This window comes from Equus asinus, chromosome 14 (genome assembly GCF_041296235.1).
Source record: "Equus asinus isolate D_3611 breed Donkey chromosome 14, EquAss-T2T_v2, whole genome shotgun sequence".
NCBI classification, from domain to species: Eukaryota; Metazoa; Chordata; class Mammalia; order Perissodactyla; family Equidae; genus Equus; species Equus asinus.
The window spans coordinates 4,535,754-4,563,010 of NC_091803.1; the positions used below are offsets into that span (position 1 = coordinate 4,535,754).

General features: G+C 40.1%; 1 protein-coding gene across 2 annotated transcripts in view; it reads right to left on the reverse strand.

The window, feature by feature from the left end:
• Positions 1-27,043, reverse strand: part of RNF216 (ring finger protein 216) — a 160,611-nt gene extending 133,568 nt beyond the window's left edge. The window contains exons 1-3 of one of the 2 annotated variants that reach the window (XM_044746461.2): positions 26,866-27,043; positions 10,112-10,247; positions 4,936-5,069 (exon numbers count right to left, since the gene is read on the reverse strand). In XM_044746461.2, coding sequence (XP_044602396.1) covers positions 4,936-5,069; positions 10,112-10,178 — 201 coding nt within the window. In that variant the 5' untranslated portion in view covers positions 10,179-10,247; positions 26,866-27,043. The remainder of the gene's footprint in view (positions 1-4,935; positions 5,070-10,111; positions 10,248-26,865) is intronic. The other variant, XM_044746462.2, reaches the window with a different exon arrangement.
• Positions 27,044-27,257: the final 214 nt, after the last annotated feature.

Below are 27,257 nucleotides of genomic sequence, written 5' to 3' on the forward strand. Positions count from 1 at the left end.
CCCCCAGCCCAAGTGTATGTTGAAATCCTAACCCCCGGAGGTGATGGTATTAGTAGGGGGAGCCTCTGGGAGATGCTTAAGTCAAAGGGGTAGAACCCTCATGAACGGGATTCGTGCCTTGGAAGAAGGCCTTCACCAGAACACGATCATGCTGGTGCCTTGATCTTCAACTTCCCAGTCTCTAGAACTGCAGTCATAAATTTCTGTTGTTTATAAGCTACCCAGTCTGTGGTATTTTGTTATACCAGCCTGAATGGAGTAAGACAATACCCAAGAGAAACAAAAACATATGTCTAGACTAAAACTTCTACGTGAATGTTCATAGCAGCATTATTCATTATTAATAATAGCAAAAAAGTGGAAGAAACCTAAATGTCCATCAATTGATGGAGAAACAATATGTGGTTTATCCATGCAAGGGAATATTATTCAGCAATAAAAAGGAACGAAATTATTAATTCATGCTACATTACAGATGAACCTTGAAAACATGCTACATTAAAGCAGCTGGTCGCCAAGGACCACATACTGTATCATTCCATTCATATGAAATGTCTAGAATAGGCAAACCTATAGAGACAGAAGGTAGCTGAGTGGTTCTTACGACTGGCTGGGATGGGGGAATGGAGGATGACAGCTAAGGGGAGCAGGGTTTCTTTTTTGGGTAATGTAAATGTTCTGAAATCGACTGTGGTGATCGATGCACAACTCTGAATATACTAAAAGTTATTGAATTGCATGCTTTAAATGGATGAATTGTATGACATGTGAATTATACCTCAATAAAATTGTTTAAAAAAAGGAATGAAGTACTAATGATACATGCTACAACATGGATGAACCTTGAAAATACTATGCTAAGTAAAAGAAACCAGTTATAAAAGACCACATTCCACTTATATGGAACGTCTGTAAGAGACAAATCTATAGAGATAAAAAGTAGATCAGTGGTTGCCTGGGGGGGAGTAGAGAGTGGGGGGGAAATGGGGAGTCACTGCTAATAGGCACAGGGCTTTTTTGGGGGGTAACGAAAACGTTCTCAAATTGATTGTGTTGATGGTTGCAAAACTCTGTGAATACACTAAAAACCACTGAACTGTGCACTTTAAATGGAGAAATTATATAGGTTTTGTATTATATCTCAATTAAAAAAAAGGAGAGTGAGCGAGCCCACGCAGAAGTCCTGAAGAGAGCAATGCCTGCCAGCCTCCAGGTGCTGCCGCCCCCACTGTCCCAGTTACAGTACCATCTGAGAACAGCCACGTGAGAGATCGCAAACCAGAATCATCCAGCTGAACCCTTCTTAAATTCTTGACCCACAGAAACCATGAGAGAGTGAAATGACTGCAGTTTTTTTAACCCATTAAGTTTTGAGGTGATACATTACATAGCAATAAATAACCAGAATAATAATATAAAAGAATGAATAAAGAACAAATAACCCAAGAAGTTAGTAAAAGCACCACAGAACGAATGCTAAAGAAGTATGTTAAACATGCTAAAGCAGAAGGAAAGAATTAATAGAGACAAAAGCAGAAACTAAGAAGTTTGGCAAAGTTTCTTTGGTAAAGGAGAAAGGAAGAAAAGAAGGGAAGGGAGGAGGGAAGAAGGGTTAGCTCATAAAATCAGGAAAAAACACAAGTACAAAAAGAGAAAAGAAAAACGGACGAACCATAGATTCAGAGGAATTAGAAAGAACAAAAGGCTATTTTGTTTAATTCCACTAAGTATATCAAAAAACCTTGAAATAAATAAATGATTTTCTAAGAAAATAGCAGTGAACAAAACTGATATTGAAAGTGAAAGAACACTTGGACACATCAATTAGCACAGAGGACGCTGAGACAGTTTTCAAACCGTCCTCCACAACAAGCAACAGCCCACAAGGCTTTAGGGTATACTCTACCAAATCTTTAAGGAACAGGGAAGTCAAATGTTATTTGAAATACTGTATCAGAGCACAGAGGAAGAAAGAAAACTTCGAAACTCTTTTCCTGAAGTCAGAATCATGTTTATAAAAAATCTGTCAAGGATAGCACAGGCATATACAAACACCTATCAGCCATTCTCACTTACGAGATCTACAGAGAAAACCCTAAATAAAATCTTAGCAAATGGAATCCAACAGCACATTACCATTACAATACCATTACCAAGCGGAGTCTGTCCCAAGACAGAATAATTTACCACATTGTCAGCTCAAAGAAGAAAAATCATATGATAATCTTCACAGATGCTGAAATTGAATTTGACAGAATTCTACCTTCACTTATAATTAAAACGTGAAATAAAGTAGATGGCTACTTCCTTAACATTATTTTAAATAATGGTATCTCAAGCAAAAAGCCATCATCACACTTAATAAAGAAACATATTCTTGTTTATGTCAGAACAAAGCTGGAGGCATCACAATCCTTGACTCCAAAATGCACTACAAAGCCACAGTGATCAAAACAGCATGGTACTGGCACAAAAACAGACACAGATCAATGGAACAGAACTGAAAGCCCGGAAATAAAACCTCACATAGACGGACAGATAATCTTCGACAAAGGTGCCAAGAACACACAATGGAGAAAAAAGACAGTCTCTTCAATAAATGGTGTTAGGAAAACTGGACAGCCACATGCAAAAGAATGAAAAGTAGACCACTATCTCATGCCTTAAACAAAAATAAACTCAAAATGGATCAAAGACTTGAAGATAAGTCCTGAAACAGAAAACTCCTGGAAGATAATATAGGTAGTACACTCTTGGACATCAAACTTAAAAGATCTTTTCAAATACCACGTCTTTTCAGACAAGGGAAACAAAAGAAAAAATAAACAGGTGGGAGTTCATCAGACTAAACAGCTTCTGCAAGGCCAAAGAAACTAGGACCAAAACAAAAAGACAACCCACTAAACAACAAAACACAAACAGCCTGATCAAAAACAACACAAAACACAAACAGCCTCATCAAAAAATTGGGCAGAGGGTATGAACAGACATTTTTCCAAAGTAAATATACAGATGGCCAATAGACACATGAAAAAATGTTCCACGTCACTAATCATCAGGGAAACGCAAATCAAACTACACTAAGATACTGGGCCAGCCCTTTGGCCAAGTGGTTAAGTTTGTGTGCTCCGCTTTAGCAGTCCACGGTTTCACTGGTTCGAATCCCAGGCGCGGACATGGCACTGCTCATCAGGCCATGCTGAGGTGGCGTCTCACATGCCACAACTAGAAGGACCCACAACTAAAATATGCAACTATGTACTGGGGGGATTTGGGGAGAAAAAAGTAGAAAAAAAGAAAACAAAAACTACACTAAGATACCACTTTATGCCTGTTAAAATGGCTATAATCACTAAGACTAAAAATAACAAATGTTGGAGAGGGTATGGAGGGAAGGGAACCCTCATAATCTGCTGGTGGGAATGCAAACTAATGCAGCCACTATGGAAAACAGTATGGAGATTCCTCAAAAAACTAAAAATAGAACTACCATATGACCTAGCCATCCCACTACTGGGTATCTACCCCAAGAACTTGAAGTCAACAATCCAAAGTGATATATGCACCCCTATGTTCACTGCAGCACTGTTCACAATAGCCAAGACATGGAAACAATCCAAGTGCCCATGGACTGATGATTGGATAAAGAAGATGTGGTGTGTGTATGCACAATGGAATACTACTCAGCCATGAAAAAGACAAAAACCATCCCATTTGCAACAACATGGATGGACCAGGAGGGAATTATGCTAAGCGAAATAAGCCAGACTGAGAAAGACAAACACCAGATGACTTCATTCATATGTGGAATATGAACAAACACAAGGACAAAGAAAGCGGTTCAGTGGTTACCAGGGGAAGGGGGGTGGGGGGTGAGCACAGGGGGTGAAGGGGAGCACCTCTGTGGTGACAGACAAGAAATAATGTACAAGTGAAATTTCACATTGATGTAAACTATTATGAACTCAAAAAAAAAATTCCTGTTTATGTCAGTGGGTATTTTTCTTATTCTTATTACCACTACTACTTAAAATCTTTGAGGAGCTATCACTTAACATAATTAGACAAGAGAAAGACTAAGTATAAAACTGGACAGGAAGAAACTAAGTATCATTATTTACAGATAGATCAGACGCCATCCCTTGAGAAATTAAGAGGGTCAACTGAAAAACAACTACAGACAATAAAAATAAGGTGACTGGGTATTAAACTAATGTAAAACCCAAGAGACTTTTAAATTAAAAAAAAAAAAAGGTTAAAAGGTACAATGGAAGAAAAGATGACATTTTCAAAAGCAACAGAAAAGATAAATAACCAGGAACAAGCTTAATGAAATATGTTTAAGATCTATAGTAAGAAAAATTCAAAATGCTCTGGCTGAAGAATATAAAGGCAGGCTAGACTAAATGGAAAGATAAAACTTGTTCTTAGTTAGAAAGGGTCAATACTATATAAATTGTTCTGTAAGTATAGCAATAAGACTGGTTTTGAATTAAACCACCTATCTACCCGAACTAGAAAAGCTGATCTTAAAATTTCTATAAAAATATAAGCACCAAAATACCCAGGACGATTCTGCAAACTGCCGAGCACTCAGGGGAGATGAGCACTGCCTGCTATCGAGATGCATGATAAGGCTGTGGTAATCACAACAGCGTAGACGAGCACATGTAGAGCCAGACAGCAATGGTGCAAAAGGTAGGTCCAGAAACAGACCAAAACACGGCTTCTAAGGCTAAGTGGACATCAGGCAAGGTGCAAAGGGCATGGTCCTCAGAACCGTGGAACAAGCGCAGACCACGCGCCACCCACGTAGCCCAAGTGCCGCTCTGAGCTATTCTGCCCCGAGGCCCCAGTGCCCACCACTGAGCGGCTGAAGAACCAGAGCACTAACTTGCAGTAACGCCTCATCACGGTAAGTTTAAGAAAACTCACTTCCGTCAGGATGACATCATCATCCAGGTCCTCTTCATCGTGTTGCTGAGGAGCTGGGGTGACCAGCATTGGAACCCCTTCCTCATCAGAGGAGTCAGATATGGTGATGGGTCCATCTCTGAGGCTGATCCAGCCTAAAAGGAGGCAGAGAACACTGTTACCGGGAGGTGGAATAGGCACATTCAGTCCTTTCATTCAACTTTGGCATGACTTTTTAGGTCAAGCCTAAAGCCCAGTTCATGGCTACTGGTGTGTGAACTCCTCAAGCAGCACCTGCAGCCAAGCATTAAGAGCCATGTATCTATGCTGATCTTTGCCAATAAAACGTTTCGGGAATCACTAGAGAAAATCCGACAATTACTATGCTCAAGATTATCAACTTTTTCTTATACTAGGTTGGAAAAATCTGTTGATAAAATCTTCTTGACTGAAATCGTGGCCTCCTACCTCATCTCTATTCCTCCCAGGGAATGAAACATTGTTTTATCCAAACTGATAGGTCTGAAAATACTTTCACTTAAAAATAGTTAAAATTTTCATGTAACATTTAAAATATTAAAATTTGCTCACTTTAGACATAAATTTTAACTATTATTTATGCAAACATATTTCACTGTTTTAGTCAAACACTCATTTAGCATCTATGACAGTAAGCAATTTAACTTTCCTAGTTTCCTTTTAAATAGAACTAGAGTTAAACTAACCATGGAGACATCATAATTCTGTTCAAGGCCTCTAACTCCTTTTATTTTTTTGAAGATGGATCACGTTTAATACGAATTACTGGATAACATAAACTGGTATTTTTTCCTATCTGGTTTTGTGGGAATGTTGGAGGTTAAAATGGGCAATGAAGAGGAAATGCATTAAGTGTCCTAGCAAAAAGGGTTTAAAAAAAAAAAAGAAAGAAAGAAAAAGAGGCATTATCATTACAAATTTTGAAATTCCTCCATTAGAGCTCTAATGCCTTTCTCAAGGTTAATGGCTCGTGTATTTTCATGGTACCCAACAATCTGAAAAGCAATCTAAAATCAATTCTCTCATTTCATTCCTGTAAGAGAGCTGTGGTGATGGTAGGGAGAGTAGCTTAAAACAGGTAAGTCTGTGTGATCTAAGGTCAGACTGCACAGGTTCAAATCTCAGCTCCACCACACGCTAGCATGACACCGTTACCTAACTTCTTTAAGCTTCCATTTCCTCAACACTAAAACACATTAACATTGATGTCTAGTTCAAATAAGTGTACAAAGTGAGAAAACCCACATAAAATGCTTGTTTATTATAGTACTTGAGACACAGTAAAGTTGCATGATTTCAAGTAGACTGATAAATCTAACCACCAACTGAATTGAGGGTCCAGGAAGTACATTATAGAGAATGAATCCAAGAGATTATCACCATCACCTCCCGAAACCCCACCAAAATGAGAGTAAAGGAGCTGAAGACTACAACCTTTCAAGTACACAAAGAAGAGAAAAGGAGATGATAGCTGGCAGGGGATTTAAAACAAAATTCTGGAAAACAGCAGATTTACAGGTGGCAAGGGCTCTAGCAGAATGGAGAAGGCTCAAACCCACAGCCTGCAGAGGGGGCAGCCAACCAGGGGTGGTCTAACTCATGCTGCAGAATCCTAGATATTCTTGCATAAATGGTCTCAATTATTGTAGGCCTTTGTTGATTTCCAGTCTTTACTGGTTGTTTTTGACAATTTTGTCTAATTTTATCATTGATTTTGGGGAGAGGATTTGCCAAGCTCCTCACTCAGCCATTCCAGAAGACCCACCCCATGGAGGTCCATTCTAAAGAGACAGGGGCTGAGGGGCACTAGACACCTGGCACGGGGTCAAGAGAGGAAAGGGGTGCCACAAAGAGCCTAACGAATAAGACCTCAGGTGCCTTCTGCTGCTGGGCTCCCTGAATGCTGGCAGACAGTCTGAGATTCCATAGGCAGGAAATCAGATTCCTTTCTGGAAGAACTGGCCCAAGAAAAAGACACAGACAACGATCTTGGGGGACTCAACAAAAAAGCTGGTCTGAAACCTATCACCTTACAGCGAGTGAAGCCCACTGGTTGACAAGATACTCCCCACAAACCACATATATAAACACATTAGCTTTTAAAAATATACTTTAAAAAATAAAAGTATAACAGAGCTAAGTCTCTGAATTAAGTGTATAACTCCATGAATCAATACAAAAGGCCCATACCTGTGTGGCCATCACTAAGGACAATAAATACATTTCTAGCACATTAGCAGCCTCCTAAGTCCACAGTTTAGTTTTGCTTGTTTTTGAGCATACATTCTTTTGTTTCTGGCTTTCTTGCGAATACCAAGTCTGAGATGTATCCATGTTTCTACCTGTTGCAGCAGTTCTCTGTGTTGGACGAAATCCACTATAAGACTATATCCTAAGTTATTTATTCTTCTGTTGATGGACATTTGGGTTGGTTCCAGCCTTGGCTATTCTGGATAATGCCATTATGAACATTCTTGCACAAGTCTATTGGTATATGCATTTCAGTTGGGTACATTCTAGAAGTGCTGAGTCACAGGAAAGCATATGTTCAATTTTAATAGACAATGTCAAACAATTTTCCAAGTTGTTTGTGCCAATTTACACTCCCACCAGCAGTGTAAGACTGTCCTGTTACTTCATGTCCTTACTGAAACACAGCCACGCTCATTCATTTATGTATTATCTATAGCTGCTGAGCAGTTACAACTAGACCACATGACCTGCAAGGCTAAAAGAGTGACTATCTGGCTCCTTAAGTTTAAGTTCTGGTTTAGATTATTAATTTCTTAGCTTTACTTCTTATCCAATATATGCATTTTAGGCTATAAATTTTCTTCCAAACATGACATTAGATGTATCTCATAAGCTTTAATATATTATTTTTCATTATCATGCAATTCAAAATATTTTCTAATTTTCATTGTGATTTCTTCTTTGAACCATGAGTTCTTTTGAAGCATGTTCCCATTTTCCACACACACAGGCATTTTCTAATTATATTTCTATAATGATTTATGGCTTAATTCCAACGCGGTTAAGGAAGATAATCTATATGATTTCAAACTTGTGAAACTTGAAGCTTGTTTTGCAGTTCAAAATATGGTCAATTTTGGTAAACACTTTGGGTGCAGCATTTCATACATGTCTACTACGTCAAGTTGATCATGTTCTTCCAATGTTCTATATTCAAACAAATGTTTGTATGTGCTTGCTCTCTCAGTTATTGAAAGAAACATGTTAAAATCTCCCACTATGATTGCAGATTTGTCCATTTCTCCTTTTAGTTCTGCTAATTTTTGCTTTCTCTCTTTTGACAGCACACTACTAAGCGTACAGAGATTAGGGTTGTTTTATCTTTCCAGTGCATTGTCCCTTTTATCATTATGAACTCTTTCACTTTATTAATACTTCTGTCTGGAGTGCCTACTTTATCTGACAACATATAGACATACAGCTCTTTTCGGGAACTACCATTTGCATAATGTGTCTTTTTTCATTCCTGTACTTTTTAACCTTTCTTTTATCTTAATTCTTAAGCCTATTTTCACTGGGTATAGAATTCTAGGTGACTACTACTCAGTAATTTAAAAGGATTGAATTACTGATACACGCAACAACATGGATGAATGTCAAAAAAAATCATATTGGGCAGAAGAATTCAGGCACAAATGTAAATACTGTATGGTTCCATTTATATGAAATTGCTCAGTGACAAACAGCAGATCAGTGGTTTCCTTAGGCCAGGAGCCGAGTGAGGACTGACTGGAAAGGAATCCTTCTAGGATGATAGAAATGTTCTATAGCACGATTAAGGTGATGGTTATATGGGTGTTTTCATTTTTGAAAACTCACTGAACTTAAAATGTGTGCACTTATTGTACGCAAATCACACCTCAATAAAGATAATTTAAAAATTAAAAAAAACTCTACAGGAGTTGGCATAATAAAAATTATTAATACTGTACACCTAAAAAACAAAAAACTCTGTATGTCTGAAAAAAATCCTCATAATGAGTGAAGAATATACCAAACTTGTCTAACAGAAAAATACTACCTTCAACGTCAATAATTTCCCAAAAGGAATTAGTTATTCTTAAAGACACTCTGTTCAAGTATATTTAAGACCCAATTAAAAAACAAGAACAACATTAATTTGATATACATGTTCAGAAAACTTGAAAAACGATCATATATACAAATTATAGCTAAGATTTAAAACCTTCTGAATCACAAAAAATTATGGCTATAATCACTACCAACATAGAATATACTTTTAATAAAATTCTAAAATATTAGTATTTCCTTTGTACTCATAACTTGAATAGCTTAAGCAATTCTATCTGTTTTTCTCAATTTATTTGCTTAATAAAATTTGCTCAATTTTAAATGCTCCGAAGACCAAATATATATATATAATGTAGAAAAAAAATCATCCTCATAAGCACAAAATATTACCAATGAGAAAAAACAAAAACTGGCACAACTCCTTCCATGGAACTGATACTTGTTAAAAAATGATCTTTTCTTAGTCATCTGCATGACTTTTCTTAAGTCCAGGTGTAAATGTAAATTAGGATTTGACAGGAAATTTCATATGCATTTAGGGATGTTATAGAAACGCAGGTTCCCTTCCCTTTGTGAACGAATTCTCCCAAATTTTAAACACCCTAAAATGAAAATTCCCTGTAAGGCTAACCCAGAATCTTCTAGCAAAAAAAAAAATTAAGCATTGTATGAGGGGGTAAAAACGTTTAGCGTAACTTTAGTACTTTTAGATCACACCGGCGTGGAGGAGCTACACTCCACATGGAGGAGCAGTTACTATTCCTTCAAAAGCACAGACCTGCCACTGTCCCCGTACTCCCATCTCTCAAGATCCAATGACTGCACATTCACACCTCTCTTTGGCTTGCTAATTAGTAGTTTATTAATTTACTTGTGATGGAAGATTCTTAAACTTATTCATGCCAGCAGGTATCACCATTTGACACAACATTCTAGTCTGATGAGTCCGTTTACATCTGATGTTCTCAGGTCTAAAAATGAAACGTCTCTGGGTTCTACATGGTGCAAAATAAGTTTATTTCAAAAAAGAGAGAACTGTAATACTAAGGGAAAAAGCAAGGATGAAAGGGAGAAAGTGAGAACAAACACTTACCTTGTCCCCGGTGGCAGTGAAAGTTGTTCAAGTGAATTACCTCTTCATTGTTGTTTCCCTCTGCCATTTTCAAATGCAGACAAAAACATACGCACTTGCTAATATCTAAACATGGCGACTATCTGTTCCAAAGGATCTGAAATGAAAAAAAAAAAAACAACTAAGAATAGGAGACTACTGAAACCCTTCCCCCATATCTGATCAAGGATCAAGGTAGCATTCTAAGCCTATGGAGAAAACACCACTAAAAATAAAAATAAAAGAATGCATAACTAAAAAGCTAATAGAGGAGGGAAAAAATGGAATAATAAAAAATTAACCAATTACTGCCAAAGAACACACAAGTGAGGAATAAAGGATCAGAGAACCGATGAGACACATAAAAAACAAAAAGTATGCTTAAAAACTCAATTACAGCAACCTACAGGAGAAAAGGTTTGCAAATCATATATCTGATAAGCAGTTAAAATCCAAAATATATAGTGGCTGGCCCCGTGGCCGAGTGGTTTAGTTCGCATGCTCTGCTGCAGGCGGCCAGTGTTTCGTTGGTTCGAATCCTGGGCACGGACATGGCACTGCTCATCAAACCACGCTGAGGCAGCGTCCCATGTGCCACAACTAGAAGGACCCACAACTAAGAATATACAACTATGTACTGGGGAACTTTGGGGAGAAAAAGGAAAAAAATAAAAACTTAAAAAAAAATCCAAAATATATAAAGAACTCATATGAGTCAATAGCAAAAAAAACCCAATAATAATAATCCAATTAAAAAATGGGCAAAGGCAGGCAGGGCCCAGCCCAGTGGCTGAGTGGTTTAAGTTCTGTGCACACTACTTCGGCAGCCTGGGTTCACAAGTTCAGATCCCAGGCACAGACCTACTCCACTCACCAGCTAGGCTGTGGAGGTGTCCTACGTACAAAAAAAAAATAGAGGATGATGGGCACAGATGTTAGCTCAGGGCTAATCTTCCTCAAGCGAAAAAAAAAAAAAAGGATTGGCAACAGATGTTAGTTCAGGGCAATCTTACTCAGGAAAAAAAGAATAAAAAAATGGGCAAAGGACCTAAATAGACTTTTTTCCAAGTCAGATATTCTAAAGGCTAAGAGGTATATGAAAAGGTGCTCAACATCACTAATCATCAGGGAAATGCAAATCAAAAGCATAAGATAGCACCTCACACCTGCTGGAACGGCTATCATCAAAAAGATCAGAGAACAACTTGTGGCAAGGATGTGGAGAAAAGGGAACCCTTGTGCACTGTTGATGGGACTGTAAACTGGCGTAGCCACTATGGAAAATAGTATGAAGGTTCCTCAAAAAATTAAAAATAGAACTACCATATGATCCAGCAATTCCACTTCTGGGTATATATCCAAAGGAAATGAAATCACTATGCTGAAGAGACATCCGCACCTCACGTTCACGGCAGCATTATGGACAATAGGCAAGACATGGAAACCACCAAGTGTCCATTAACAGACGAATGGGCGAAGAAAATGGAATACCATTCAGCTATAAAAAAGAAGGAAATCCTATGACTTGTGAAAACATGGATGGATCCCGAGGGCATTCTATTAAATGAGGTAAGTCAGACAGAGAAAGACAAATACCGTGTGATCTCACTTACATGTGGAATCTAAAGAAAACCAAATTCACAGAGAAAGAGATCAGACCTGTGGGTACCAGAGGTGAGAGGTGGGGGAACTCAATGACAGTGGTCAAAAGGTACAAACTTCCAGTTATAAGATAAATAAGTACTGGAAACATAATCTACAACATAAAGACTACAGTTAACACTGCTGTATGGTATATTTGAAAGCTGAGAGAGTAAATCCTCAAAGCTCTCATCTCAAGGAAAAAAAAACATTTCTCTTCTTTTTTTTGTATCTATATGAGATGACGGATGTTAACTAAACTTGTGATAATCATTTCACAACATATACGTCAAGTCATTATGCTGTACAACTTTAAAAAACTGAATTCTATCAGAAATTATATTACATATACAGACTACTCCGATCAAAAGACAAAGATTATCAGAACAGATAAAACCCAACTAAGTGTTGTTTTACAAGACAAACACTAAAAGTACAAGAAAACGGAAAGGTTTAAAAGTAAAACGATGAAGGGGGCCAGCCCCGTGGCCGAGTGGTTAGGTTTTCATGCTCCACTTCGATGGCCTAGGGTTTCGCTAGTTCGGATCCTGGGTGCAGACATGACACCGCTCATCAGGCCACGTTAAGGCAGCGTCGCGCATGCCACAACTAGAAGGACCTGCAACTAAGATATACAACTATGTACCAGGGGGGATTTGGGGAGATAAAGCAGGGAAGAACAAAGAAAGTAAAAGGACGGAAAGCAACCTATCGAACATTAACAACTCATAAGTATTTAATTTCCAATATTATATTTTTCCAATATAAAATGCTCATCTGATTTTTAAGAGATAAATCACAATCCTCTTTTCAACTATTTTATCTTTTCCCTTTTTTCGGTACAAGAAAACCCATAGAAATTGTATGAGTATATTACTATTAGACAAAATAGACATTACAAGAAGTATCGTTAGAGACAAGTAGGGAGATTTCATCCAGAAAACAGAGTCAACTCAGTGGAGATAACACAATCCTAAATTTGTATGACTCTAATAACAGTTTCAAAATACACATAGCTTCAATTGACAGATCTTCAGGAAGTAAGGCAAATCCACACTTAGCGCTGTATAGAAGGCTTGTACAGCACTATCAAACAGCCTGACGTGACCGGCATTTACAGACCACTCCAGCCAACAACTGCACACACACATTCTTTTCAAGTGTACAAGGAACATTTATAAAACAGTCTATATGCTGAGCCTCAACAAATTTCGCAGGCTTGAAATCATATAGCATGTTATCTGACAAGAGCCAGTAAAAGACAAACAAGTAGGAAATTTCTAAATATCGGAAATTAAGCAACCTAAACAACTGACGGGTTAAAGGAGAAATTACACTGAAAATGAGAAACTATTTTCACTCAATGAACTGAAAGATCATGAAAACAAAACACATGGAAATGTGTGAGATCGAGTTAAAGCAGTGCTTAGAGAGCAATTTACAGATCCAAATGCGTATTTTAGAGAAGAAAAACAACTGAAAAATCAACGATCCAAGCTTTGATCTCAAGAAGCTAGAAAAAGTGCAGTAAATTAAACCCAGAAAAAGTAGACATAAGAAAATCATAAGAGCAGAAATCAAGAAAAGACACACAACTGAGAAAAATCCAAGTAAAAAGTTGAGTCTTTAAAAAGATTGATAGGGGCTGGCCCCGTGGCCAAGAGGTTAAGTTCGCGTGCTCCACTTTGGCAGCCCAGGGTCCCACCAGTTAGGATCCTGGGTGCGGACACGGTACCGCTGGTCAGGTCATCCCGAGGCGGCGTCCCACTTGCCACAACTAGAAGGACCCACAACTAAGATATACAACTATGGACTGGGGGGATTTGGGGAGAAAAAGCAGAAAAAAAAAAAGAAGATTGGCAACAGTCATTAGCTCAGGTGCCAATCTTTAAACAATAATAAAAAAAAAATAAAAAAAGATAGATAAACCTTTATCAAGACTGATTAAGGAAAAAAGAAAATACAAATTACTATTATTAGGAATGTAAAAGAAGATATCACTGAAGAGTGTATGAAATAAAGAGAATATTATAAATGACTTTATACCAATTAATTAGACATTTTGGATGAAATGGATCAACTCCTTGAGACACAACTTACCACAACAAACAAAGAAAAATTTATATCTGAATAGATCAAATAAACATATTAAATCAATAATTAATAACCCTCCCACAAAGAACACTGCAAGCTGGAAAGTTTCTCCAGTAAAGTCTTCTAAACATTTGAGCAAGAAATGCACCTAACACTATAAAAATTTTCAGAGAATATATAAAAAGAACAAACATTATTTCTGAAACCATTTTATGAGGCTGGTATAATTGTGATACTAAAAGCTTGAAAGGGGCCTGGCACCAAGGCTAAGTGGTTAAAGGTCCGCATGCTCCACTTTGGTGTCCCGGGTTCATGGGTTTGGATCTCAGGCGCAGACCTATTCCACTCACCAGCCACGCTGTGGAGATGTCCCATGTACAAAAATATAGAAGAGGATTGGCACAGATGTTAGCTCAGGGCTAATCTTCCTAAAGCAAAAAAAGAGGAGGATTGGCGGCGGAGGTTAGCTCAAGCTACCTCTTATAAAAAGCTTGTAAGAACATTACCAGAAAGACTGCTATCTCTCATGAACACCAATACAAAAATCATAACCAAAGGAATGCAGCTTACGTTACTGCAATAAAGGAGAAAAACCACATAATCGTCACAGGAGATGAAAAGAAAAAGCATTAAAATCCAACACCTATTCATGACTAAACTTTCCTAGTAAATTGGTACTAGAAGGGAACTTCCTTCATTTAATTAAAGGCATTTAAAAAACACTGGAGCAAACCTCACACCTAACACTGAAAGACTGAAAAGCTTTCTCTCTGAAATTGAGAAGGAGAGTTCTCACCATTTCTTGTCAACATTGTACTGGAGGTTGAACCAAATGGAGCAGGGCAATAAAGAGAAATAAAATGTCACGTTGAAATGAAGAAATAAAAGTTGCAACATTTGCAGAAAATTGTGGTACCAATGCAAAGATAGAAAAATAGAACAGAGGACTCAGAAACAGACTCACACACATTTGGTCACCCACATAAAAACAAAGGTGCTGGTGCAATGCAGTGGAAAGAGTGGTCTTTACATTACCGGGTCAAGTGGATATCCACCTATACAGGAAAAAATGAGTCTTGATCCATTCCTATACCACACATAACCATCAATTCCAGATGGATTACCAAGGAAAGATAAAACAATAAAAATTCTGGAAGATAACAGGAGAACAAAATTATGTATATTTGTACATGTAACTGTACACAGAGATATCTTTGGAATGAATAAGTGAATGAATGAATGAATAACAAAGTCACTGGATAAAAGGTCAATACACAAAAATGAACACTATACTGTTAAGAAACAATTAGAAAATGGTATTTTAAAAGCATATTATTTAGAGTAGCATCAAAACCCAACAAATACCAAGGAATAAATGCAATGAAAGACGTGCAAGACCTCTACACAGAAAATTGCAAAACATCACTGAAAGAAAGTACAGACTAAATAAATGGAGAGACATACCACATTTGTGGGTTGGAAAACAATTTTGTAAAGATGTCAATTCTCCCCAAATTGATCTTTAGATTTAATACAGCTTTAATGGGATTTTAAAAATGGATATATACTAGCTGACTCTAAGATTTACAGGAAAATGCAGAGAGCCAAGAGTAACCAAGGTATTCACAAAGAAAAACAAAAGACAGTCAGTCTTATTATTATAAAGCTACAGTAATTAAGACAATGTGGTATTGGCAAAAGAAGAGAAAAACAGACCAATAAAATAGAGTCCAGAAACAGATTCATTCATATACGGACATCTGATTTCTGACAACAGTGGCACTGCAGAGCAGTGGAAAAACACGATTTTTTTACTATATGCTGCTGTACTAGAAAGCTTATTTTGGGAGGGGAAAGGCAGGAATAGCAAGGAACTAGACTTCTTCAAGCCTTAGATAAAAACAACTTTAAGTGAACTCTTGAGTTAAATGGAAAGGTAAAATAATTAAGTTTCTAGAAGGTAACATAAGAAAATATCTTCACAAACTTGAGATTGGGAAAGATGTCTTAAATAGGATATAAAAAGCACTATCCACAAAAGACTGAAATATTGTACCTAAAAACTAAAAACTTCTATTCACTAAAGAAATTAAGAGTGAAAAGGCAAGCAACTGGGAGAAGAAATTTGCAATACATGTAACTGACAAAAGGCTCCTATCCAGAAAATATAAAGAACTCTTACACGTTAATTAAAAAAAAAAAAAATCAGACAACTTAAAGGAAAAATGGGCTAAAAGATGTGAACTCACAATGTTGAGTGCCTTGAGGAAACCCAAAAGGCCAATAAACAAATGAAAAAGTGCCCAAATTATGAGACATCAGAGGAATGCAAACTAAAACCACAAGGAAATTCTGGGAAGACAGCAGTAATGGCAGCACCAAAGCTTCTGAACCTCTCCAAATTCACACACAAAAACAGAAAAAAATTCCATGGTTACAAAAACTCAGTTACAAAAAAAAAACCCCAGCAAGGAGTCTCCACAAACTCCAAAATAGCAGATGAGGACAAACCACTAAGAGCCACATGATTTCTGAAGCATCAACGTTTGTGACTCAGAAAGCACAGGGTACCACTGGGACCTGAGAACAGGATAATCCCCAAATAACTGAAAGGTATTCACTGGAAAGCACACAGGCCAATCTGAGAAAGCAACTAACACTAGGAAGGGGTTTTGCTCAATTCAATAGTGGGTGGATGCAAGGAGTCCACTGCAAGATTTCAAAGAGATATAGCACTCTAGGACCCACAAACTTTTCAAACTGACCAGGGCTCCCTTGCAGGACATGCCCCTACAATGAGAAGAAAATGCTGGGAACAGAGTTAAATTGAGTAAGATAGAGAAAATAGAGACAAAGGAAAGAGAAGGTAGGTCCAGATAAAGAGAGAACAGAGGCAAGAAACCTCAAAAAGCAAGCTGATATATTTTGAAGACTGTATGAGGGAGCTCTGTGAAGTTAGGGAAAGTATCTTAAACGATACCTCCTTCTAAAGAGCCAAGAAAACTAATTTCATTAAAAATAAGCAAAGAAGGGGCCGGCCCGGTGGCACAGCAGTTAAGTTTGCACGTTCTGCTTTGGCGGCCCAGGGTTCGCCTGTTTGGATCCCGGGTGCGGACATGGCACCGCTTGGCAAGCCATGCTGTGTCAGGCGTCCCACATGTAAAGTAGAGGAAGATGGGCACCGATGTGAGCTCAGGGCCAGTCTTCCTCAGCAAAAAAGAGGAGGACTGGCAGCAGATGCTAGCTCAGGGCTAATCTTCCTCAAAAAATAAATAAATAAATAAGCAAAGAAAAGAACTGATATCAAATTTCACATGAAGTCACAAGAAAAACAAGCAGCAAAACATCCCTATAAACAATGAAAACACGCCAGAAAGATATAACAAACCAAAGGACATTAAGAAAATAATACAAATAGCATAAATCAGAACCAGAAAAACTTAGAAATGGAGTGACAAATCTCAGGAAAGAAACAGAAATAAAAGAAAAAAATCTTTCAGGAGTGAAGACTAAATTAGAAGGAACACAAGCATGAATAAACACAACATTCTGCTTTAGAACTAAAAGGTGAAAGGAGAAAATTTTAAAATAGAAAAAATAGATAAAGGAACAAAATTCAAGACAAAGATGATACAACATAACAGACAACAGGAGCTCTTGAATAAATCAAAAGGAAAGAAAATACTAAAAATTATAACTGAAAAAAAAAAAACTTACCAAAAATAAAAATGTTAATGCTGCATTTCAAAAGAACACAGTATACACCTAAGAAAAACAACCTGGAATGACAACTACCAAGAAATATTCTAGCAAAATTACTGGACTTTAATGAAAAGATCCTTTAGCACCTGGGCTTAGACTTACAAAAGAAAGAAAATTACATTATTAACAGACTTTGACAGCGATACTTTATGCCATTAGAAAATGGAATAAGATACTTTAAAAAAAGTGAGCCAGAGATTTTATATCCAGTAAAACTAATTTTAAGGTAAAGGGCACAAACAAACTTACCAACATACAAGAACTTATGGAATATTGTTTATACTTGCACTTCCTAAGGAATCAACAGAAAAAGAAGCTTCAGGCAACTGAAATGACTAGAAAGACACTGACACAAAGACTGGTGGTAAACATTAAATATATAGTTACTTGTAGTACTAAGATTAAATGAGAACTAAAATTAAATGATATAGTACAATCACAAAAATTATAGGGAGGGAAAACATATGGAAAACCTTAAAATTGTTTACAGTAATATTGGTTGTGACATTCTGACATTTTTGTGTGTGTAATGGGTTAAAACAAATGAACAGTTATGGAATATTCTAATCCTATCAATCCCTCTGTCCTTGAGGATCAAGATTCTTAGTGGGGGAAAAAAGGAATTACATTTATAATATAAAAGTAGTAAAGTTAAGTAAAATCCCTATAGTCCTACATTTGCATTATAAATACTAGTATGAACTCATAAAATATTTTAGTTCTGTCCAGGAAAAAAACGCCTGAAAACAATGACCTATTTGTAGCAATGAACATCCACAGTGCCTAGATTATGGTCTTGAAATACTATTTCTCACCAAAAGAAACCAGGGCTTCTGGGACAAATTACTAATTCCAAGTCTGGGGCAGGAACCATACAAAATGAGCCTGGAACATCTTGTCACATCAGACAGCAAGGAAGCTATCAAAGACTACTTATCAAAGACTGGGTCCTGTCAGAACAACTCATAAAAAAAATCCTGAAGAGGCTCCCAGTGGCCAAAGACGGGACATTTTGAGCTTCAATAAAGCTAATAATTGATATGGCATCAATCTCTTAAGAAGATGTATAAGTGTTCTTTTTTTTTTGAGGAAGATTAGCCCTGAGCTAACGTCTGCTGCCAATGCTCCTCTTTTTGCTGAGGAAGACTGGCCAAGTTAACCTCAGTGTCCATTTTCCTCTACTTTACATGTGGGATGTCTGCCACAGCATGGCTTGCCAAGCGGTGCCATGTCCACACCCGGGATCCGAACCTGTGAACCCCGGGCCGGCAAAAGCGGAACATGCAAACCTAACTGCTGCGCCACCAGGCCAGCCCATAATTTTTTTAAGAAAAGGTCATTTTCAGAGGATGACATTGAACCAAGACATTATCTTTAAAATTGATAAAATAAAGGCAAAGAATCAGGCATCTTTCTTGCCTTTTCCATAAGCACTATATGACTGGATAATCAAACAGTAGACGAGAAAATGGCTTCTTTATAAAAATATTCTAATATCAATTTAAAAAATTTAATTACAGTATCATCACTATGCATCTCTCAGTGAATTACCGGATCTAGACACTGAATTATCATTGGCTGCTAACGTGATAGAGCCAACAATACATCAGTGCCTTCTGAGAAAATAACACTATCTATAGTCACGCCAAACAGAGTGAAATAGAGTTTGGTCAAGACTCTGGACTCAGCCAAAATTCTAGAATAGAAGCTAGAGGAAAAATGAAATTTCTGAATTGTACCATAAGTATGCAATCCAGACCACGTATTCTCAACAGGGGCGATTTCACAGGGGCGTGAAAAGATCTTACAGATTGCAATGGTTTGTGACCCTCCAAAATACAATCTCAGCAAAATCGTATTCCGTGGTATTTAACGGGGGAGACATAGGGAAAAAAAATCTAAAAAGGCTATACAATGGGGAATAATTTTTTTAAAGTCTGACAAACACTTATCTAGGCTCTGGGAAACTACAGGTCAAAAGGTTCATGTTCAACAACAGATAAATTATAAGGAAAAACAAAGGACTGGAAGAGAAACTTTTGATTTAAAGGATCTATCAAATTTTTTAAATGGGTGAGATTAAACTATAGCATCTAGGGATGTACTCTTGGGTGAGAAAACCATAAAGAAACAAGAAAATGATTATAAAAGTCAGACTAACAATTAATCTTGGGGGAAGGAATGAACTATGAACAGGACAGGATACACAGAGGGGTTGGGATGGTCTACTTCTTGCCTGGGTATGGGATACAAGCACCTTATAATAATTCACTAAGCTATACATTTGTTTTATGTGGTTTTACATACTGCTTTATTTTGAAAGGGTAAAAAACTCTCATGAGATATTACAAACTCATACAATCGCTAAAAGTCTGAAAATTGATGACCAGTGTTACTGAGAATTTGGAGCAATGGGGACTTTCCTATACTACTGGTGGAGAGTAAACTGGTACTGCAACTGTGCAAAAATGCTTGATACTTTACCAACTCTAAGGGAAGATACAGACCCACAAGACCCAACAATCCACTGCTAGAGATCTACATTAGAGAAGCGCATGCTTATATGCACCAGGTCTATGAACAAGGATGTTCACAGCAGTTTTCTAAGGAGCTAAAAATGGAGGACTCACATCAATGATGGAATAGACAAATACATGTGGTATGTTCATACAATGAAAACCTATACAGCAACAAAAATGAAGCCATTACAATCACACACAACATGGATGGATCTTAAAACCTAACAACTGAGTGAAGGAATCCAGACATAAAAGAATATATATTGAATGACTCCGCTTAGAAAAAATTTAGGCATAGGCCTAAACTTAGTTGCTTGGGGTGAAACTTCTTCGTGTGTGCTGTATTTCAGAATGAAAATAATGGAAAAAAGCCATTATTAAAAAAAAAAAAGGTGGTTGCCTCTGTGAAACAGTAGCTGGGGGTCAGGAAGAGAAGATAATTGCTTTTACTTCAGTCCTTCTGTAGCCTGATTTTTTAAACATTTTCTTTCTTTACTTTGATGAAAATTAGAAGAATGAAAATCAATAAATAACAACCAAAGAGGGACAATTACAATCACTCTGGGGCCTCTTTAGTTCCAAGATCCTACCTGTAACCTACCTATTCAACATTGGTCTTCCTCTCTCGGACAATCTCAATTGGCTTTGCCTTCCTGAAAGAAATTATCTGCTTCAGAGGAGGCAGGCCCCAGACCCGGGCTTCTCATTAAATGATGTCCCCAAAGCGTTAATAGTCAAATAATAACAGCATTTTTCCAACTTATGAGGATACAAAGTTGTATTCCAAGACTATGTTTAAGATTTACAACAGAACCTTCTGCTATCTATAACTGGACAAAGGTATCTCAATTTTTAAAACTTACAAATTAAAGTCTAAGTTTGGGTCTCGCACTTAAAATAACAATAATAATGTTATTTATAAATTGCATGGTATAAAGGAAAGAGCTCTGCTGTCGAAGTTGAACTGCATCTAATCAAGCCCTTTTTCTTTCAAATATAATTTTTAAAAAGTATTCTGAACAGAATTCCAAGAGCCAAGTCTCTTATTTCTCCTTTTACCACAACTAGATCCCTTCCATTTTACACTGGAAATCAAAGGGAAATGTGGTTCATTTTACATCCAATTTAAAATGTCAAGCTTGTAGTTAAGCAGATTACTAGTGGTGCTTTAAAGCAAGAGTCCTCATGAGTGGCACACACAGTGGCCCCAACTGCAGCGAGAAAAGAAGCCTGGTGATGGAATTTCTACTCCTGCCTAGCTTCTCCGTAAAGGTCATTCAACTCTGACACTCAGTCCTCTCACTTGGACTCCAGATCAAAACCCTTAAGCACAGACGCTGGTTTCACCAGTCAGCGCATCAGTGACTCTGTATAAACTGCTTATTCTCTGGGGCCTAGTGTCTTCATCTGTAAAATGAGAAACGGTCACTTTAAAATTGAGTTAAATATATATAAAGCGTTTAGCATAGTGCCTGGCACACAACAAGTATGACTATTATTATTACCTGTGAAATGGAAATAGCTATTCTTACCTTCTAAGGCTATGTTGAAGATTAAATAAAATATGAGAAGCCACTTTGTATATGGTAAACGCCATTAACACAAGAGCTTTGTTATCACAAGAACACAACAGATCACAGTATTTATTAATAATAAACTCAGCGGAGGGGACCTTTACTTTCCTCTTCCAAGTTACTCTTTACTAGTATGATAACTATTTGCAGTATAACTTCTATTCGCTTCTATAAGAAACTTCATTCTCCCTCCGGAAGTAGCAAGATGCTCTATATAAGTCTTTTCACTTCTTCTCAGATGGCTGAAGAAAAGTTAAATAAAAGTACCGTCCAGAAATAGGAAATGTCACCCAAGAAAGACTATTTCATTCTTGCCTCTTCTTTTTATAACAAAAATTATCATATGTACATTTATGACTATACAGTCAAACACAGGATTTAATCCTTCCAAATTAGAACCCAAATTTAGCATATATTTCAGCACTTCATTGACCCTGTGGAGAATCTTATGTACTACCACTATATTGTAAAAATTTAAGAAAATCAGATGACAGCTCTTCTATGCTCTCTTCTACCTCCTACAACTGTCCTAATGATTTTTTTTATCCCTTTCTCTTCCTTGCATGGATGAATCAACACATGACAACAAAGAGTTCACATTTTAATTGTTTTCGCCATGTGCCCTTGACTATGTCTTATTCGCAGCCGTATTTCCAGTGTCTTGCACAGCTGCTGAATGAATGAGTGGCTCCAAAAACATCTTCCTCTGTCAGAGACAGGGCTGTTCAGCCTAGCCACACAGAACCAGAGTCAGATAACATTTTCTAGAGTAATCTCCATAAATATGCCTGTCACTTCTGCAACATCAATTTTGGGGTAATGAAAGATGTTTCCAATTCCATGAGTTAATCTCTTTGAACATTCCAGAGAAAGGGAGGCAAAGCAGAGTGAGGCATAGGCTGGGAGAAGGTGACAAGCCCATGTCATACTAGCCCCCACAACACCTCTTCCTAGCATATTTTTTTAAGTGTCTATAAATGATTATTGCTGTTCACTCAAATACTAGCTTCTCATCTTAACCATTATTTGGATACCCATTCTTTGTAAGTTCATACTAGTATTTAATCATCTTAAATCAACCCAATAAAGAATTAATAATGGTTATTTCTAAGTAGTAAGTTTAAGGTAGTTTTATTTTTTTAGTTCTATATATTTTCTGATTTTTTTAATGCTAAATTGGTATGATTTACATTACCTTTTAAAATTAAAATACGTTAAAAGAATTCAGCTGTTAAAAGAATACTACTGTGGGTTTGCTACGTGGCGTAAAGTATTTGTGTTATGCACCACGGGGGATACAAACAAAGAAAATCCAACATGGATTTTGCCTCAAAGAACTTAAGAGTCCTGAGAGAAAATATGGACACAAATAAGTACCCTACAAAGTATGAAGTCATTAATTCAATAAAGAGCCTACTCCCGTCGGAGGAGGGCAGGTGGTCAGGGAAGGCTCAGTGGAGACAGCAGTATTTCAGCTAAACTGAACGCTGTCCCAGTTCCAGGCTTAGAATAGCCCTTCAGAGAACAGCAGCTTCCAGCGAGGGCTCCGGGAGCCCAGAGTCAGCCTGGAGGAAGTGTGACGACCCTGCTGGAGAGAAAGCTCTCACGCTACGTGGAGAGGGAAGGGGCAGCTGAGCCCAAGCTTCCAGCAATCTCCGACAAGGCATGTGAGTGAAGAAGCCATTTTGGAAATTGATTTTGGTGGCTGGGGCCTCGGCCACCTCAGCTGACAGCCCTGTGGACCAGGAAAAAACGGCCTAGGTGAGCCCTTCCTAATCTCCTGACTCACAAAACTGTCAACAAAGCAAACTGCTGTGCTAAGTCACTAAGTTTGGGGGTGCTCTGCCACGCGTCAACATAACTGAAGCAGAGCTCAAATTTTTATTTCCTCACCAATGGGAAGCAATGCAATGAGAGTCAAACTAGCTGCAACGTGTAAGACAGACTGCAGAGGACATCTGGTGGCAGGAGATCTAGGAAACTTGAGCCAGTGACGCCTGAACCAGAGCTAACAGTAGGCAGGGGGAGGAAAAGGGGACAAGGTACTGACTGCAGAGTTAGATTCAATGGAATTTTTGTATGCAACTGGCCATGAGGGCAAGAGGAAGAAAGGAGTCAACGCTGCCCTAGATGCTGAGATCAGGCTACTGGAGGATGGTGATACTACTAAGAATGAATAAGGCAGTGATGAGTTCAGAATAAGAAAATGCAATGAGTGTCACTTTGAATATGTAGACAAAATGAAATAACCAAGGCAAAACAACATTCCCAATTACAGAAAATAATGATGTGAACAATTAGTCTGGAGATCAAGCTGAGTTTAAAAGAGCTCTAAAAAGCCCGTTATCAGTGTCTTTTTACAACAGGAAAGATTTTAAACCAAAAATTAAATTCAAAATCTTCAGTGGGTGGGCTAAAAAGTTGAACTTATATCATTAAGATTTTCCTCAAGTGACAACTGAAAATTGGTTCAGAAACTGGGACAGATAAGTAAGCACACTCTCCTCCACAAGGGGGAAAAATCAGTGTTTTCAATGATCTTTTTACAGTGAACTCTGACACCTTTGTGAACTCTGACACCCTGCTCCTTCTATCCTAATACTGCCTGCACGCTCTACCCACTGATGTATTTTCATACAGCATCGAGAGGTTTTTTGGGTTTTTTTTCAGATTTTATTTTTTACTTTTTCTCCCCAAAGCCCCCCGGCACATAGTTGTGTATTTTTAGTTGTGGGTCCTTCTAGTTGTGGCATGTGGGACACCCCCTCAGCATGGCCTGACGAGTGGTGCCATGTCCGCACCCAGGATCAGAACCGGCGAAACCCTGAGCCGCCAAAGCAGAGCACACGAACTCAACCACTTGGCCACTGCCACGGGGCCGGCCCCGCGTCGAGAGTCTTTTTAAACCACAAATCTCATCACGGTTGAACCAAAACCCTCATCATGGGGGCCGGCAGGTGGTGTAGCAGTTAAGTCCAAACGTCCTGCTACCGAGGCCTGGGGTTTGTAGGTTTGGATCCTGGGTGCGGACCTGGCACCTCTCAACAAGCCATGCTGTGGCAGGCGTCCCACATATAAAGTACAGGAAGATGGGCAGGGATGTTAGCCAGGGCCAGTCTTCCTCAGCAAAAAGAGCAGGATTGGCAGCAGATGTTAGCTCAGGGCCAATCTTCCTCAAGAAAAAGAAATCCTTACCATGGCCTGAAAAACTGCCTCATATGACCCTTGCTGACACAGCTAGCATCGCTTCATACCTCCTCCCCCCATTCCTCATTCTCCTGTGACAATGGCTCAGTTCCCTGAACATGCCACGCTCCTTTCTTCCACTCCAGGCTGGATTACTCTTCTTCACTGCCTCTCTCTGACCCAACTAACTCTACCCATCCTTCAGTTCTTCAGCTTCAAAGTCACTTCCTCAGAGAAAAACCTTTCCTGACTATCCCCAGCGTTCACTCACACGTCTCTCACTTCTTCCAAGTACTGAGCACAATAATAATCACAGAATTGCTTAGGAAACCACGTTTCACGTTTATCTCCTCTGCTAAAACAAGGTCCAAGACCGTCGGATCCTGCACCTCATTTCTTCCCAGAGCCCCAGGACACAGCACACTGCCTGACACCAAGCAGATGCTCCGGATGAACTGAGAATAAATATCAAATGTCCCTCCCAGTACGTAGAGCAGGATAATCAGGGGCGGGAACTCTGCCACCAGACTCGGTTCAAGTGCCGGCTCCGACCCTTACAAGCTCGGTGACGCGCTAAGCCGCTCTTCAGCACGTGTTTGCTTCCTTTTTAAAATAAGGATGTTAACAGAATCTACGTCACTGAAGATTAAAAGTCTTAATATATGGTAGATCTTAGGACAGCATCTGGCACACAGCATAGGTTTTGTCCTATTATTATTAACAACGAAGATAAAACAACAACATTGTCAGGCGTGAGAATTACTTATGTCGTCTGTCATTCCTTGAGACCTTAACACAGCCTAGAACATAGTAAACCCCCATCAAGGAGGAGCTATACTAGTTGGCAAACGGAGGCTCTCTCGTTTAACCGATTTCATAAACTTTCAGCGTTAGATTTCTCCGTAGCGGCTGCAAGGCTTCCCTCTCCGCCGCTGCCAGCCTCCAGGACAAAAAATCTAAAGCCTCCATTTCGATCTACAGAGAGGTCCAAAGTCTGGCCCCAGGCCCTCCAGCTACATGTTCAAGTTCGGCCACTCCCTACTCCCAGCCACAATAAAGCACTTGGACAAATAAACAAAACCCAGCAAAGCCATTCCATAGCGCTCTCAGGTTGGGGTCCGTCCCAAGGGGTTCCCTGTCCTCCCCCAGCCGACTAAGTCATCTCTTTGCCGTAGCCAAACGTCGAGATCGCGCCATCCCAAGGCGCTTATCCCCGCGCGTTCCAGTTACGCACTCCGGGGGCCCCCCGCCTGGGTTACATGGGACCCCCCTAGAAACGTCGGGACCCGGCGGGCACTCGGCAGGGAATGGGGGGAGGACCCCGGACGGAAGCGGCCCCAAGTCTGACAATTGCTCCGCAGCGCTCCGGCCGCCCGCCCCGCGGGAGCGTCGCTCTCGCCCGCCGCCCGGGCTCCGGGCGCACGTGTCGGGCTCACGTTCCCCGCGCGCACAGGGGGTCCGCACGCTCGCAGAGCGCCGGGGGGCGGGGAGGGGAGTCGCGCCCTGCCCGGGAGGACACTCGTCCGGGGAAGGGGGAGCCCGCCCCGCCCCGCCCGTGCGAGTTGCAAGTCGCAGCGCCTCGCCCCCCGCGGCTCCGGGCCGCGCTCGGCTCCCCGGACGCCGCCCCCACGCGCGCGGCCGCCGAGGACTCGCGGACTCTCGGCGCGTCCGCCGCCGCAGCCGCGCAGCAGGCCGACCGACCGGCCCGCGAAACTTCCCGAAGTGGCGGGAGCGGCGGGAGGGTCCGCCGGCCGCCCGCGCCTTTGTGGCTCCCGCCTCGACCCCGGCCCCGGGCCCGCTCGCGTGCGGCCGCCGCCGCCGCCGGGCCAGCCCCGCGCCCCCGGCCCCGCGGCCCCTCACGGCGACGCCCCCACCCCCACCCGGGCTCATGGAGGCGGAGACGCCACTCGCCTCACAGAGCCCGCCGAGGAGCCGGGCGCGCCCCGCGGCCGACACTTACTCGCCACTCGGCTCGTCCCCTCACGAGGCGGGCTCGGCGGCCGCTGTCGCCGCGGCTTCCAGTCACCACAGGCAGCCGCCGATAGCGCCGTCGCCGCCGCCGAGGCCGCCGCCGCGCTCCTTCCGGCCCAGCCGCGGCGTCACCTCGCGCCTGCGCACAGCGCCCCCTCCCGACTAATGACAGGAAGAACCATAGAGGCACGCCGGGTGCTGGGAGGAGGAGCCTGGGGACTCCGACCATAGAGAGGGGCGCCCGTCGGCTCTTCCACCCCACCCCCCCACCCCGCTCACCGCCCACTGAGTCTTGACTCCCCCACTAGGCGGGAGGACGAAAGCAGCGGAGGCCCCCTGAACCCCTTGAGGTGTCACCATGTCTCCCTGGAGTCGAAAAGG